Genomic DNA, 16,091 nt, shown 5'->3' with positions numbered 1-16,091 from the left:
GGGAGAAACGGGGTGGGTTCTTGCAGTCTCAGCCAGAAAGAGCTGGGTCCTTCCGGCACTTCCCCGTGTGGGTCTGAGATGTCAGGAAACAACCAAACCACAGCAAAGCCGCCCCTGAGAGGCCGGCCCTGCCTGTGGGCGGTCCAAGGAGGGCTTCTTTTGGAACCGTCCTGATCTTTTTGTTTGGCAAGAATTGGCTTTTCCCCGCTCAGCAGCTCTGTGGGCCGGGCCCCGGGAAGGACCCGGCTGTGGTTTCCTCTGATCCTCTGGTAGCTGCCGGCTCTCTCCGAAGCTTAAGCAGAATTGGGGCATTCACTCTCATCTCCCTTCAGAAAGGCTTTCCTGGCCCAGCATGCATCTTTGCACCTCACCAATCTCGTGGTCAGCGCTGCCTCCTCCCTCCCGCCACACAGCTCTGGCTCTGTGTCTCTGCCACCTCCTCTCTCTGGGCGGGTTTCAGCCTGCTTCAAGGTGTGCTCACCTCCGTGGACAAGGCCCCCAGCCTGGGCCTCCCTCGTCCCGACCCAGCCTCCTTACCCACGCCCAGGGTCCGCCCCCCAGGGGCATCTCCCGTTGGCAGTCTGGGGTGCTGGGTGAATTGGGGGATGGCTGACCAAGCAGAGGGAGTGTTTCCCCCTATAATCCACTACTCTCAGGAATTGGGGAGGGGCGTCCTAGGAAAAGAGGGACTGGGTGAGGGAACAGAGGTGACTGCCCAAGGGAAGTGTCCGGGACTCTGGGTGGGAAAACGCTGAGCTGCTCCATGCACTCTGCCACCTGGGCTGGCAAGGACAAACCATCAGCCAGGTGTACTCTGAGTACGGGGCTGCTCAGCCCAGATCTTTGCCAGCGAGACTGAGAGCCACTCCGTGTGTGCGGGCAGGGCGTCCCCACGGTGGCCATGCTAATGCCAGGTGGTTTCTGCCCCATGGCCCCACCCCCTCATGTCTAGTGCTGTTGTGAGGTGGCTCTGTACGGGGTGTGGGGTCTTTGAGCCCTAGCTTACAGTCCCTTGAGGCTGGTGCCGTGGCTCTCGGGCCCCAGAGGTTCCTTCTGGTTGAATGTGTCCATCACCATGGCCAGGTGGACCCAGATTAGGAGGAAGGAGCCAGCGAGGCTTCCTTCACCTTCTCTGATCTGGAACCAGAGCAGCAGCCACATCTGTGGTCCCAGCCGTATTTTGTGCACCCCTCAGAAAGAAAGATGAGGCCAGCTGCTGAGGCGTGCCACTGCTCAGTCCAACCCATTTCAGTGCTGAAGTGTGAAGAGTGGGCATCTTAGAACCCAGGAGGTGCGGGAGCATCTACCACCCAGGTGTGGGAAAAGCAGATGTCCCAGTGCCGGCCCCTGCTGAGCTCAGGCCCCCAAGGAGCTGATCAGAGTCTCGGGGACACAAGGGCCCACTGGGCCTGGGCCGGCAGGGTGCTTTGAGGTGGCCCTCATCCCAGCTCTCCCTGCTGGCTGGGAGGCCTGGCAGCCCTTAACCTCTCTTTTCTGCAGGCTGTACTAATTAAGGGCCCCCGTGCCCTTACTTAACCCATAAGAGGAGGTATGCCCCCTCAAGTACCCCCGATTTCAAGCAAAGGCCCTTGGCCAGCCAGGTGCTAGGGTGGGAAGGCCACCACTGTCCCCACTCCGAGGCAGCTGCTGGGAGCAGCCCATCAGCCTGCCCCCTTCAGTCCCTGCCTGCTAGGTGCCCTGTGTGACTATGGCAAGGGGCTACCAGTATTTGGGCCTCAGTTTCCTCTTGTAACCAGGGCCAGGGATGGACTTAGGGCCCATGTGGCTGGAATAGGGGCTGGGCAGCAGGGCTGCAGGTGAAGCAAGGAGATTGTGTGTCATCGAGGTGGGGTCTAATCTGCACCCCACGACTCCTGGGATGCTGTGGAGGCCATGGGGGAAGCGGGAGGGTGGCCGGTGGTAATGGACCCGCCAAAGGACTTCGGAGAGACTTCTGAGGTAGACCTGATGGGTTTGAAAGATAAGATGGTTTCAGGTTTTTGACCTGCTGGAGGAGGACCAGCAAGGCCGTGGAAGTTGAGATTAGGAGCCCCGCCTGAGAGGGCTGCAGGACCTGGAGTCAGAGTTACCAGGCATGTGCTGCGGTCACAGCAGGTCCAGAGAGGGATGTCCTGGACCTCAGAGTGTGGGGCAAGGCCAGTGGCTGTGTGGGTGGTGTCTGACCTCCAAGCAAGCCAAGCGAAAGGGTGATGGGTGACACCGCTCTTCTCCCCTTCCAGCTTCTCCCCACTCTGCCCTGTACTGCTCTCGGCCATGCACCTGGGTGCCAGCGCCCACCTGGCTAGCAGACCCTGACCTTCCTTCACCCATCTCCCCCACCTCCGCACCCTGCTGCTGCTCTAGCCTTTGTCTGTCCATCTTCCACGCTGGGACCCTGGGCCTCCCTCACCCACCTTGTGCACCTCCTCCCCAACACCTCCCTCCCTCCTATGTCCAAATCCTGCCCCTCCACCCCCAGCCCCCAGGAGCTCAGGGTAATGATGTTTGCATCTCTGGGCTGGAGCAGGAGCTACCTGTGGATCCTGCTGGAGGGGAGGGCAGGTAGAGGCAGGTTCTGCTGGAGTGTGCAGAGGGGGGCTGCCCCCAGGGGCTCACGTGGGTGGGTCCCCCTGAACAGTGGGGGAGATTTGTTCCACATCAGCCTGCCCAGCCCCCAGGGTCCTGTCTGTCTTCCTGGCTGCCCGTGTGACCCTTGCACATGGACAGACTCAGGGACTGTGGTAGCTGCTGGGTGATGCAGGCTCTGTTTGGCCTGTCCTGGCACCAGCTGGGCACTGCCAGGGCAAGGGAGAACTCTGGGCGCTCTGTGGGTAGCTGGCAGGGCCATGGCAGGCAGCTCTGTGGGGTCTGCGGGTGTCTGTTCAGCCAACCCTCTCTGGGCTGGGGCTGGTGCCCTGTCTGGGCTGACACCACGGAGCCCCCACCACTGTGTCCCTAGAAGCTCAGAGGAATTGTGAGCCCTATTCCGGCACCTGGGCCCACAAGCGTCGGACCACTGGGAAGTGGGTGGGTGTTGGGGACTGTCAGGGCACCAGTGCCAGCGTCGTAGCTCAGTGTGGCCCGGTCCCAGGTCCTCCTCCTTGAAGCAGGCTGAATCCCTCCTCAGCTGCTTTCTCGTCAGTTAGCCGGTGTGGCCCCAGCTGTGCCCTGTGCCAGCCCACTGGCCACTGCCTCTGCCCCAGCGCACGACCTCTGCCTCCTCCTGTGTCCTCTGAGCACCTCGGCCTCTGTCTGTCCCCCTGCCCGCCCGCCGCCCGCTGCCCGGCCTCCCTGCGCTCCGCTCGCTTTGCAGTGTTGTGTCGTGAGCTTGGCCGCACTGTCGCCACCGCCGCTCGCAGCGCACACCAAGCTGGCCCTGACAGGAGCCTCTCTTCCCCCAGGGCCTTCGTGTACCTGAGCAACCTGCTGTACCCCGTGCCCCTGGTGCACCGAGTGGCCATCGTCAGCGAGAAGGGCGAGGTGAAGGGCTTTCTCCGTGTGGCCGTGCAGGCCATCTCAGGTGTGTGAGGACCGCGGGCCTGGCTCTCTCCTTCACAGGTAGAGGCCCCAGGCGGGGAGGCCTCAGCTGGCATCACAGAGGTTGGTGTGCAGCCAGCCTCACCAGGCCCCCCGCCTGCACTGTCTCCTCCCCACCCCCAACTGGCAGTTAACCGCTGGTCTCCAAGTGGGGCCCCAGGAGAAGCCCCCATGCTCAGCTCCTGGCTCTGGCCTCCCAGACTCTCCCAGAGTGACCGGGGCCCTTTGGGCCTGTGCAGGCTGAGCCCAGGGCTGTCTGAGCTCCCTCTGGCTCAGCGGACCTCCCTCCCACCAGGCAGCACCAGGGGGACACAGAAGCTCTCCTAGCTCACCACTTGCTGTCTCTCAGCCCCAGGACTGGCTGCCCAAACCCCGCCCACAGTGGCCCTCAGAGCCTCCCTTGGTCCAGGGCACCCCTCTTCGGACCCCACAGCCCCTCCCAGCCGTGTCTCTGTGCTGTGAACCCCTGGGGACCCTGCCAAGAAGGAAGCCTGGGTGGGAACGGGGGCGGCACTGGAGAGGGACAGAGGACAGGGATGCTGGGAGCAGTTGGTGGCTCTTCCTCATCCTTCCTGACCAGCTCTGTCCCAGTTCGGTGGGGTCCCCCTGAGCAGGTTGCTTATAGGGTGACACTGCCTCTATTTGGACCACACCTGACATTCTCTGTCTAGTGGATATGGTGGAGGAAAAGGAACTTAAAAAAACACACCAAAAAACCAGCCTCATGGTCACAGAAGTCACTCCTGCCCCCACCCCCAAGTGGCAGAGCTCAGCCCCCTGATCTCTCACAATGAGCCCTGAGCCTGCTGTGCACAGCCTGGGCTGGCCCCAGGCGATGGTGGGACAGGACTATAGGACAGGCCCCTGGAAGACTCCCCAGTTTGCAAGGCCTCCTGGGGTGACATCTAACCAGAGTGGCTGCAGTTGGGGCCCAGGGGCCTTTAGGCAACCGGAAAAGGGTTTGGATTTTGTCCCCAGCACAGGGGAGACCACTCACTACTCTGAAGGAAGGTGTGGGGCGCTGAGTGCCCAGGCAGGCGATCGTAGTGGCTTTGCAAGGGTGGTGGCAGAGGGACAGGTGGGTTTCCACGGTGAAACCAGGAGACCTGGTGGGTGGGCTCTGCCCTGAGGGGTGGAGGGAGGGGCCAGGAGGACTCTGGTTCTGCTATAGCATCTGAGTCTGGGGGAGGCCGGCGGAGGATCAGGACTCAGAGAGAGGGGCGGGGTCGTAAGCTTGGTTTTTACAATGTGGGGTTGTGGCCCCTATCAAGGCAGGCTGTGTTGAGGCTGTGGCCACTTCTGGGCCCCGGGGCAGCACAGGCTGGTGGTTGGCATGCCCAGGGTGGTGCCTTGGGCATCCTGCAGTCATGGTCAGCAATGTTGGGGATGGGGTGGGTCAGAGCACAGCCTGGTTCCTGTGCCCTCCCCCTACCTGACCGCTCAGCCTGGCTCTGCCACACCACCTGGGGACAAGCAGGGCCCTGACCATCTGCTGGGTTCCTCTTCTAGCCGATGAAGAGGCTCCTGATTATGGCTCAGGCGTCCGCCAGTCAGGAACAGCCAAAATCTCCTTTGATGACCAGCATTTCGAAAAGGTACCTGGCAAGCAGCTCCTCTCCCTCAGGCTCTTTCCTGTCCCACCCCCACCGGCCGCCTGCCACCCTGTCCTGAACCTCAGTGCCCACCACCTCGAGCTCAGGGCAGTGTGCCTGCACCCCAGTCCCTCTCTGAGGGGCTCACCAATGTTGGGGATGCACAGGAGGGTCAAAGGGCAAACAGGTGGAGAGCACAGGGCAGAGGAGGCTGAGTGGGCACCTGGCACAGGGAACCTGGCCGGGACCCTGACAGCCAAGCAGAAAGGGTACCTGCATCCTGCCCATGGGGGGAGGGGCTGCGGGAGGGTCCAGGGTGGGGCAGAACTGAGGACCTTTCCCACTCATGGAATCAGCATAGGCCATGACAGCCTGGGAAACAGGCCTAGGGAGATAGGTACCCACCCACCCTGGGGCAGGTCTGGAACAAAGATCCATGAAGTTCTCACCTGACTCTGGATAGCACAGGCCCCTCTCCTGGCCTCTTGACTGGCTGTGGGGACTCCACCCAGCCCCCTCTCTCTGACTCTGGTTCCCCACCCCCCATAGTTCCAGTCCGAGTCCTGCCCTGTGGTGGGGATGTCTCGTTCCGGGACCTCCCAAGAAGAGCTGCGCATTGTGGAAGGCCAGGGCCAGGGCGCAGACGCGGGGCCCTCGGCCGACGAGGTCAACAACAACACCTGCTCAGGTCGGTCACTGTGGCTGCCCGGGGCTTGGGGCTCTTGGACATGGCCCTGCCCCACTGTAGTCTGGAGGTCCCTCCACTTCCAGCCCGGTCTAGGGTGATTAGGACCAGGCCCCCTCCCCGTGCCCAGTCCCTGAGGGAGGCTGTGCAGGCCCAAGCCTGACCTCAACTCCAGCACCCCCGTAACATGGGGGTCCCGTCACATGGCTGTGCCCTTGGCTCCCTGCAGCGGTGCCTCCGGAAAGCCTCCTCCTAGACAGCCCTGAGAAGGCCACGCTGGACGGGCCCCTGGATGCCGCCCTGGACCACCTGCGCCTGGGCAGCACCTTCACCTTCCGCGTGACCGTCCTGCAGGCGTCCAGCATCTCTGCGGAGTACGCTGACATCTTCTGCCAGTTCAAGTGAGCTCAGCCCGACTGGACAGGCCAGCAGGCGGGTGGGCAGGCTCTAAGCAATGCATGGATGGTGTCCCAGTGACCCCAGCCAAGTGTCTCCTCCTGCTTTGCAGCTTCATCCATCGCCATGATGAGGCCTTCTCCACGGAGCCCCTGAAGAACACGGGGAGGGGCCCCCCACTTGGCTTCTACCACGTCCAGAATGTAGGTCCTCAGAGCCCTCCTCCCTGCCACTGGGTGGCCCTCCCAGGGTCTGGCTGTGGGTGGCCTCCCTGAAACAGCTTCACCCAGTCTCACCATGGTTCCTCCTCCCTCTTCCGGTCACCAGCATGTGCTGGACGAGGCCAGGCAGGAGGACACAGGGCCTCTGGCACCAGGCAGACGTGTGGGCTGTTGCTGGGCACTGGGCCTTCGGTGGGTTTAAGACTGGGGGTGGGAGCAGTAAGAGTCCAGAGAGCTCCCTGAAGGGAACAAGTTTCTGGGGTGGCCAGGGTCTGTGCTGAGGCTGGGGTGCCTAGCCGGGCAGCCTGTGTGTTATGGGAAGAGGTGGAGGCAGGGCTCTGGGAGGTCAGGAGAGCTCCAGGCAGGGGAGCATCCAAGCCAGGCTGTCAGGAGAGCAGGGGGCTTTCGGGGTCGGGGAGCAGGGGTAATCAGGAAGTGTGTGGGGTGCTACATGTGGCCATAATGAAAGCTGCCAGGTGATGAGGACTCCAGGGCCAGGCTGGGGAGTTTGACCCTGAGCTGCGTAGTCTGTTGGCATGAGGCCTGCGCAGTCACAGAGGCCATGGTCAGGTGGCCCTGCAGACTGGCCCATCCTGGCCCTCAGGTGACAGGCAGTGGACCACGGTTTCCCAGCTGGGAAACAAGGCAGATCTGAAGTGTGCACACTGGCTGGCTGTTTCCTGGGCTGCCCTAAACGTTATCGCCTCCCAGGTCTGGAGGAGAGGTGCCTGAGGTCAAGTGTGAGCAGGGTTGTTCTGGACCCGAGGGGAACACCTGTCCCAGTCTGTCCTGGAGCATGTACATGCCCGTCTCCTCCCTGAGGCCTCTGTACCTGTCTCTATTCTGATTTCCCCCTTTGTAAGCACATGGTCATATTGGGTTAGGGCCACACTAATGCCCTCATCTAACTTGCTGGCCTCAATAAAGACCCTGCCTCTAAATACAGGTGCTGGGGTTAGGGCTGCAACTTATGAACTGGGGTGGGGATCCAGGGAGACACAGTTCAATCTGTAACTCTTGATGAGTGGGCTAGGGCCCCAGAAGGGTCAGACCAGACCCCAGAGGCACCCTGGCCTTGGTCACCATTTCGAGCTCTGTGGTCTGAAAGGATAGCCGAGCCCTCTGGCCCAGCCCCATCTGTACTGGGAAGAGAGGCCAAAGCCACCCATCTGGTGGTCTGTCCATTGGGTGGTGACAGAGGAGAGGCAGGGCTGGAAGGACCTTGGCTAGGAGCATTGTCCCTGTCATGAGCGGAACTCAGGCCCATGGGGCCTTCCATCTGGGCCTGGAGTGCTCGGTCCTCCATGGAGGCCCCATGCTCCCCTCTGATCCCCTGCCCACCTTGCCACCAGATTGCCGTGGAGGTGACCAAGTCCTTCATCGAATACATCAAGAGCCAGCCCATCGTGTTCGAGGTCTTCGGCCACTACCAGCAGCACCCATTCCCGCCCCTCTGCAAGGACGTGCTCAGGTTCTGGCCCAGTTCTCATGGTCCCGTGGGGCCTCTGGCGGGTCTGGGGGCCTGTGGGAGGGAGGGAGGCAGGCGGGGCTCCCTGGTCCAGCTCAGGCCCCTGCAGACGTCAGCCCGCTGGGTTGCCTCACGTGGGTGCTTCTTTCTCCACAGCCCCCTGAGACCCTCACGCCGCCATTTCCCACGGGTCATGCCGCTGTCCAAGCCAGGTAGGCCGAGCTGTTGGGAGTCTGCCCCTGTGGGTGCCAGTGTGGTTGGGACCTTGCAGCTGAGCACAGTCCTCATGCTGGGTCATCGCTCCCAGGCTCGGGGTCCCCAGGCACCTACTAGGCCTCACGGGGTCCCCGTGCAGTGAGGGGCTCCATTCTGGGCACGGGGTGACGGCAGAGAAAACACCTCGGGTGTCTTTGGCCCCCCATCAGGCACGGAGCAGCTGGGTGGCGGTCAGGTGGTGCCTGTCCTGTGCCCCAGGGGTTCCTGGAGCAGACGACAGAGGTGTGGGAGCCCAGAGAGGAAGGCATTGAGGGGCTGGGACCATCTGAGCCTGTTGTCAGGAATTGGTCACGAGTAGAGGGCCAGTGGGACCTGAGGGGCAGGCCTTGTCTGTGCTGGGTAGAGGTGCTGGGACAGGTGCCGCAGGCTGTGGCCAGAGTGTGGTCTAGCAGGGATCCCAGGCGGGTTGTGGGCTTCTAAGCAAGTGTGGCTCCTGCTGTCTGCTGGTTCTGTGGCATCTCAAGCCACCACCATCTCTTCGAGGGCTGGGGTGTGTAGACAGGTGCTCCTCCCCTGGGCATGGAGAAGCACGCGGTCACATCTGATCTTGAGCTGGTACGTGGCTGCGGAGGCCTGAGTGGGCACATCCTGGGACATGGGGCGGGGAGCCGCTGGTGGCTTTCCTCGGAGTGAGATGAGCTCGCTGCCTGGACGCGTCCTCCACCTCGGCACCCTCCCTGAGCGAACCTCAGGGCGTGGTGGGTCCGGTCTCTCATCAGCACGTGCTCTCTCTGTCACCCCAGTGCCCGCACAAGCTCAGCACGCTGACACGGTCCTGCCCTGGGCACGCACTGCAAATACGACCTGCTGGTGCACTTTGAGATCTGTGAGCTGGAGGCCGACGGCGAGTGCGTCCCCGCGCCCGGTGTGCCGCGCTGGGGGGCTGGGGGGCTGGGGTTCCCGAGGGCCATGGTGGGGGAGGAGGTGGCACATGATGGGTTCCTTGCCCCGCTGACTCTGGTCTCCATGGACAGGCTCCCATCTCACCTGTTCTCCCTCCTTCCACTCCTGGGGCCTCGACTGTGCTTGGGCCCGCGGGGAGGGCAGACGCCTGCCTCACACATCTTTCTCTCTCCAGTTACATCCCTGCAGTGGTGGACCACCGTGGCGGCATGCCGTGCATGGGGACCTTCCTGCTCCACCAGGTGCCAGGCCCTCCCTGCCCCAGCCCACCTCATGCCCCCTCCCCGGCCCCACATGGCCCCCAGGCTCCCTGACCGTGTCCTCTCTCCTGGTGCCTGACAGGGCATCCAGAGACGGATAACCGTGACACTGCTGCACGAGACGGGCAGCCATATCCGCTGGAAGGAAGTGCGAGAGCTAGTTGTGGGTAAGTGAGGCGGGTAGAGTCTGCCTTGGGGGCTGGGCTGGGTTTGTGGGAAGGCAATGGACCTGCCCACCCAGATGCCTGAATCCTAACCACAGCTCTGCCCCTGTTGCTGTGTGACAATGGCCAAGTCACTTAACCTCTCTGTGCCTCAGTCCCTCGCCTGAAAAGGAGAGACTAGGCCAGTGATGGCAAACCTTTTGAGCTCGGCGTGTCAGCATTTTGAAAAACCCTAACTTAACTCTGGTGCCGTGTCACATATAGAAACTTTTTGATATTTGCAACCATAGTAAAACAAAGACTTACATTTTTGAGATTTATTTGATATATTTAAATGCCATTTAACAAAGAAAAATCAACCCAAAAAATGAGTTTGCGTGTCACCTCTGACACGCGTGTCATAGGTTTGCCATCACTGGACTAGGCCATGGTGATGATTCCAAATATCTATTTAATCACTGTGTTAGCTTGCACCACATACCGGGTAGCTTAAAACAACAGAAATTTCTCCTCTTCACAGTTCTGGAAGCATAAATCCTAGACAGAGGGGTTGGCAGGTGGCCATACTCCCTCCCCTCCTGGCCTCTTGTAGGATCAGTAGATGCCTCGTTCCAATCCTTCATCTTCTCGTGGACTCTTCTTACAGGGACAGTCAGATTACATTCGGGCCCAGTGTTACCACATCTCAGTTAATTACAGCTGCCAAACAGGGTCTTTGCTTCCAGGAAGGTCACGTTCTGCAGTGCCAGGGGCTAGGACTGCAGCATATATTCTGGGGGGACACAATTCAATTCATCTGGGACCTTAGCCGGGTTTCTTCTGTGACATCATCCTGTGAACTCTTTGTCTGCTAGCGATGTTTCCTCTGCCAACCTGTAAAGAATGTGTCTTCCCAGTTTTCATTCAAGGACACAAACTGTCCATTCCCGTGTGTCAGCGTGAGGCCCCAGCCCTCGCCTGCCCTGGAGCTGATGGCTCCTCTCAAAACCCTGCCCTAGACGTGTCTGTGGCCATGTCCCTGGGGCTCAGAGGGCTTTGAGGGCAAGGCAGCTGGGATGTGTCCATCCTGGAAGAAGCAGAGGGGTCAGTTTCACCGTCACTGCCGGAGCAAGAAGTGATCAATGAGGCCCTCAGGCAGGATTCCGGATGCATTGGCTCTGGCAGCTTCCACAGACACAGCTGCCCCTCGAGTGCGTGCAGGCGGCAGCCTGGGGGGCTCTGTTGGAAAAGCCCCTGCAGGAGCATTTGATGGCACGGGTTGTGTTTCTTCTCTCTCTCTTTTAAGTATAATGAGAAGAGGGGACATTTTGTCCTCATCTTGCTAAGATTTCCTTTCCAACAGGTAGGAAGCCTGAGCATTTTGGCCTAAGCGATTGGACTCTGTTAGCATTTTGGCCTAAGCGATTGGACTCTGTTAGGAGAGAGCAGAGGGAGGAGGAAGCGCAGAACTTAGACTTCTGGAGGAAAGATGGTAGAACCGTGCACTGACCTATAGCAGCGGGCCGGCTGCAGACCCTGCATGGGTGTCCCTGTCCACCATGGGGTTACCCTTCGACAGATGCCCTGGTGGCCACACCGGGAGCCAGTTCCCTGCAGGCCTCCGTTCAGAAGCTCCGGCCCAGGCAGAGGTGTGAGCAGTTACCTAGTGCCCCCACCTGCCCGCCTGGAAGTGACACGGACCTGTCACCTTTTCCGTAGGTCGCATCCGAAACACCCCAGAAACAGACGAGTCCCTGATTGACCCCAACATCTTATCTCTCAACATTCTCTCGTCTGGGTACATCCACCCGGCCCAGGATGACCGGTGAGTCCCCTTGGGCGGCAGGCTCTGCTCCTGAGTCCCTGGAGATGAGTCGGTCTGGCTCGGGCCCCAGGGGTTGGGGTGTCAGCCTACGGTACCCTTGGCTGGCCTGGACGTGTTGGGTCCACCCACATGGGCTGGGATGTCTGGCCCCGAAGCTTCTAGGCCTCCTGCCTGAGGGAATAGGAGCAGGGAGGGAGGCTTGTGGCCTCAAAGTCCCGTGGTGCATGTGTGAGCATCGTTGTTCATCCGATCGCCTGGCAGGGACTGTGGGGCAGTTGTGGGAATGAGCTGGGTCCTGTCTGGGGAGTTCAGTGGGTGGGTGGGTGGGTGGGTACCATGGGTGGTGGGAGGACAAGCATTCCATATTTCCCCGACCTTGCTGCTGAGGCAGCTGTGTGACCTCTGGCAGGGGAACACCGACCAGGGGTCCTGGAGGCGGTTCAGGGGCGCACTGGGTTGGCGGCCCAGCATCCTGGGTGAAGGTGTGCCCACCGGTCACTCCTTGTCACTGGGCCATTCCTGTCAAGGCTCCCAGGTGATGGTCAAGATCTCACAGCTTAGGCTGTCCCGGCATTTGGCACAGTGGACTGGGTGTGGGACACCTTGGGGACAAACCAGCCGGGGTGGGAGGGATGTGACGGGGAGACGCTGGAGCCAGCTGGGGCTGGGGGTTCACGACTGACATTTCGGAGAGCGCCCTGGAGTCACTGGCGGGCACGGCTGGGTCTGAGGGGCTGCTGTCCAGGGCTGTGGGGAGGTGAGCAGGTGCTCCAGTCCCACACCGGCTGCACCCAAGCCCTGCTCCTGCCTGACTCTCTGAGCTCGACCTGTGGGTGTCTCCATGGGCCCTTGAGGCTGTGAAGGCTGCATGTGCTTGCAGAGAGAGGTGGTGCCCACATTGTGGAAGCGCCCATGTCTATACGGACAGAGGGTCCTGGGGAATTGCCTCCCACTCTGGTTCTCGGGCTCAGACACCCTGAGAGGGGGGCTGTGAGGGACCGTCCCTCAGATGAGCAACTTGGGGATTGGGGAACAGGGACCCCAGCAGGGGCAGATGAAGCTCTAGTTCCAGCCCTGCCCTGGAACCTTTTAGAAGGAACTCACCTCATATCCAGAGGAGGGAGGGCCTGGGGGGTGTTCTCATGTGGAGGTGACACCATGACAGGCAGGCTGGGGCTGCACCTGGGACGGTGAAGCGGACAGGGGGTGGGGTGGGCCTGTCACTGTGCGAATGCACCCCGGGACCTGGCGGTGAAGGCTGGGCGCCCACCCACACAGGGGCCGCCTGCACGGATGTGGGCTGCTGTGTCTGGGCCATGGGAACCGCGACCCCCACGGGAGGGCATGTGCCCCTGGAAGAGGTCTGTGTGTCATGCTGAGTGATGCCTTGGACCTCAGCCTTCCCCCGACCTCAGGCAATTCCTAGATTCTTGGGGCAGGAAGGGAGTGGGGGGCAAAGGAAAGGGGTAGAGGGGGTGCCTCCCAGGCCTCCCAGCCTGCACTGAGGGCTGTGTTGGTGGGTCTTCTTGCTGCTGGGGGCACCTTGGGGAGCCTCAGCCCTGGGCTAAGTCCCAGGGTAGCCTAGGAGGCTGCTGGGCCTCAAGCCAGCAGGGCTTTGGCTAAAAGGTCCTTCCTGTCCCTGGAGGCCCCAGTCCCATTGCTGATGGGCTCTGGTCCTGCACCTGGAGGCTGTGGGCGTGAGGCAGCCCCAGGGCAGCTCTGGGGTCCATCAGCCCCGTGCCTGAGGTCAGGGCCCTGGTCCCAGGACAGGAAGGCGGCGTAGACCATCGCTGCTCTGGCCCCATGCTTGGCTTTGGCCCGCCTGGCCCCACCTCCCACCCTGTCCTGGAAAAGCCTAGGGGACCCTCCTCAGCGGTGGCCCCAGGCAGGCACCATGCTAAGGCTTGGCCGGCCAGGCCAGCGGGCCCCTCCCTAGGGCCTTCTTCTCCCGGGACCCTGGCTGTCATCCTTGGAGCCCGTGGTGGATCCGGCTGCTCTCCCCCCTCAGGTGCTGAGGCTCGGCGACCCCAACCTAGCTCAGGCTTCGGGTCTCGGGCTGCCCACGAGCTTTGCCACAGCCCCGGCCTCGCTGCTTGAGGCCCCACGCTTTGCAGCCTCCCTGGCTCAGAGTGGGCCTGCCGGCTTGGTGGCTTCTCTCTGTGCAGCTCCCCCTCCCTGCCGCTGCCCGATGTCCCTGCCCGCTGTCCCTGCCCCGCTGCCCCACCCCCACGGCCCCAACGCCTCACTAACCTGTGACTGTTTGTGTTTTGCAGGCAGTTTCTTGATTCGGACATGCCTAGGTATCATTTGTGCCCTCGGTTTTCTTTCAGCATCTCCCTGCTCCCCCTCCACCCCCCAGCCCTGAGTTTTAATTTCCACTTCCTGGATTCCTTCTACACTTGCTCACCTCTCCCTCCTGTTTCTTCATCTTTTATTTCCTTAGAATACCTTTTTGATTTTTTAAACTTGCTTCTTCACCCCCCTGGCTGAGTCCCTTCTGCCCCTCTCTCGGTTTTGGCTGCTTTGGTAGTTGGCTGCCCTCCCGTAGACACTGGCTGGCTCCCGCTCCTCCCACCCCAAGCCTTGCCCACCCTGTGCCCACCCGACTTCACCCTGCCGGAGAGCAGCGGGCGCTCTGCATGCAGGCTGGCTGGCCAGGCTCCCCAAAAGGTGACAGAGAAAAGAGGGAGGGAGTGAAGCCACCCGCCAGATCTCCACCTCTGCCCCTTCCACCCCTGAGTGTGAGCCCTCACCTGGCTGTGGCCACCACACACCCTTTAGGAAGTAAGTGGACAGGACAGCTGTGAAGGGCCCAGTAAGTCTCTGGACTCGCTTGGGTGGTCTCAGGTTAAACCACTGGAGGCGCAGGTTCCTGGGCTGGGGACCTCCCATCCCTGCCGAACCCAGTCGAGGCCCCTGAGGCTGGACGGCCTCCGTCCGTTCTGAGCGAAGGGTCAAGGCTGTCACGTTCTGGGTCCCGGTGGGTTTGGCCAGAGTTCCATGAGGTGGTCCTGGGGGTCCCCTGTGGGTAGCCGGAGGCTTCCAGCTTGAATGTTTGGGCCTGTAAGCTACATGGGGGTGGAGGGTGGTACGGCCGGACCACCTGAGGCTGTGTCCCTCTTGGTCCTGGCTGTGATGGTCTGGACAGATGGGTACTGTGAGCGGTTCCTGCGGGTGTGTCCCTGAGGGCGTGCCCACACACCTGTTCAATGACAGAGGCTGCGACAGGCCCTTCCCTGGGAACACCGGCTGGGTGAGGCAGCGACCTGCAGTGGTGGTGGCCGCACCGAGGAGGGGAGCAGGGGCCTGCCTGCCCCAGGCAGCCGGGAGGGTTTGCTGGAGGAGGCGGCCTGCTAGCTGGTCCTGGAGGTGGGCTAGGCTGGCCGAGGCGGCTGCACCCTGTCCTCAGAAGGTGCTGGTGGGAGCCCATCAGCCCCGGCTCCTCCCTGGAAGGGACCCAACGTAGGGGCTGGTTTCTTGATGAGTGGAAACTTCCTGCCCATCAGTGTGATTGCATGGGGGTGTGGATATTTCGTTTAAGTTTGCATTTCCACAACCACCTCAGTGCTCAGGCTGGTCCTAGACACCACGCCGCTCAAACATGGTGGCTCCAGGAAGGTTCTAGGTCAAGCATGTCAAACTCAAAGGCTAACACGGGCCAAATAAACAAGGTTTAAGTTTATGTGGGCCGCAAAAAACCAAACGCTTCAGTTTTCATAGAAGCGTAGGTTTATTTTGATAGAGACATGCTGAATACAAAGGGCTGAAATAAATGAGTCATCGTTAACATAAAATAATAGAACATTTTAATAAAAATTAATATTTTTCTTGAACATTAACTTACCAGACACTGAATAACTACACAAATTAATAAGCGTAATGCTAATAAAACTTGTAATGCTAATAAAACTCGTAATGCTAATTTTCTCCTTCTCCGAAAGTGAAATATTTCCTGTTGTGCACACCAAACAAGTCAGTACAAGACTAATGACGTGGCAATCGGCTGCTAAAACATTCACTGCTGGTATTAGTGAAGAGAAATGGTGCGCCTGCGCGTAAGGGAATTGAATGCAACACGATTATAGTAATCAGTCAGAGAATATCGTAGTTCATTATTAATAATTATGTATAACAGGATTTTATAAAAATTAAGTGACGAAATTCTTATTAAAACGTTTCTTACATATGTTACATTGGCTGGGCCGCAAAATTATTCATTGTGGGCTGCATCAGCCTGTAGGCCGCGAGTTTGACATGCTTGCTCTAGGTAAAGTGCAAACAGTGCCTTGTGCCTCATGAGTGGGGAGAGGGTCCCCATGGGTCTGAGATGGGGCCTGGGAGTCTGCATTTCTCACATATTCCCACAGCGTGCTGGTGCCGCAGGCCCGGGACCCCACGTCTGGGCCACGCGTTTCTCCTGACAGCAATATCTGGGGGATTAGCTGAATGGGTCGTGGGGCAGAGTGAGGGGTGCTGTGTGGAATGAGGCTCCCTCCTGGGTGACCTGGTGTCCAGAGAGGTCCTGAGAGGACGCTGTGCTGCTCATGAGTGAGGGCCCTGGCATGGCCTCCTCAGCCTCCCAGCCGCATCCTCGTGGCCTCTCTGGGTCTGTGTTCCTGCCGTGTGGCTGAAGAGCAGCTGTCCTTGGTTCCCATGCTGTGCCCTGCAATCCTAGGGCATCCCTCGTGGCTGTCACTCTGCCACCTACCCCACCCTGCACACACTGCGCCGTTGCTGACTCTCACTTGGGGTCTGGGGGAGACCCCCTCCGCAGAGGCCTCAGGA

At 60.5% G+C, this 16,091-nt stretch overlaps 1 protein-coding gene across 1 annotated transcript in view; it reads left to right on the top strand.

The window, feature by feature from the left end:
- The window catches only part of KIF1A (kinesin family member 1A), a 100,400-nt gene that overhangs the window by 74,879 nt on the left and 9,430 nt on the right, over positions 1 to 16,091 (top strand). The window contains 13 exon segments of the mRNA XM_023743370.1: positions 3,402 to 3,520; positions 5,047 to 5,132; positions 5,679 to 5,817; positions 6,044 to 6,215; positions 6,323 to 6,413; positions 7,784 to 7,902; positions 8,056 to 8,111; positions 8,919 to 8,925; positions 8,927 to 8,959; positions 8,961 to 9,023; positions 9,254 to 9,320; positions 9,421 to 9,505; positions 11,201 to 11,306. Coding sequence (XP_023599138.1) covers positions 3,402 to 3,520; positions 5,047 to 5,132; positions 5,679 to 5,817; positions 6,044 to 6,215; positions 6,323 to 6,413; positions 7,784 to 7,902; positions 8,056 to 8,111; positions 8,919 to 8,925; positions 8,927 to 8,959; positions 8,961 to 9,023; positions 9,254 to 9,320; positions 9,421 to 9,505; positions 11,201 to 11,306 — 1,143 coding nt within the window.

This window comes from Myotis lucifugus, unplaced genomic scaffold (assembly GCF_000147115.1).
Source record: "Myotis lucifugus unplaced genomic scaffold, Myoluc2.0 scaffold_5, whole genome shotgun sequence".
Taxonomy (NCBI): Eukaryota; Metazoa; Chordata; class Mammalia; order Chiroptera; family Vespertilionidae; genus Myotis; species Myotis lucifugus.
The sequence above is the reverse complement of the archived record's forward strand: the minus strand, read 5'-3'. Positions and strand labels throughout refer to the sequence as shown.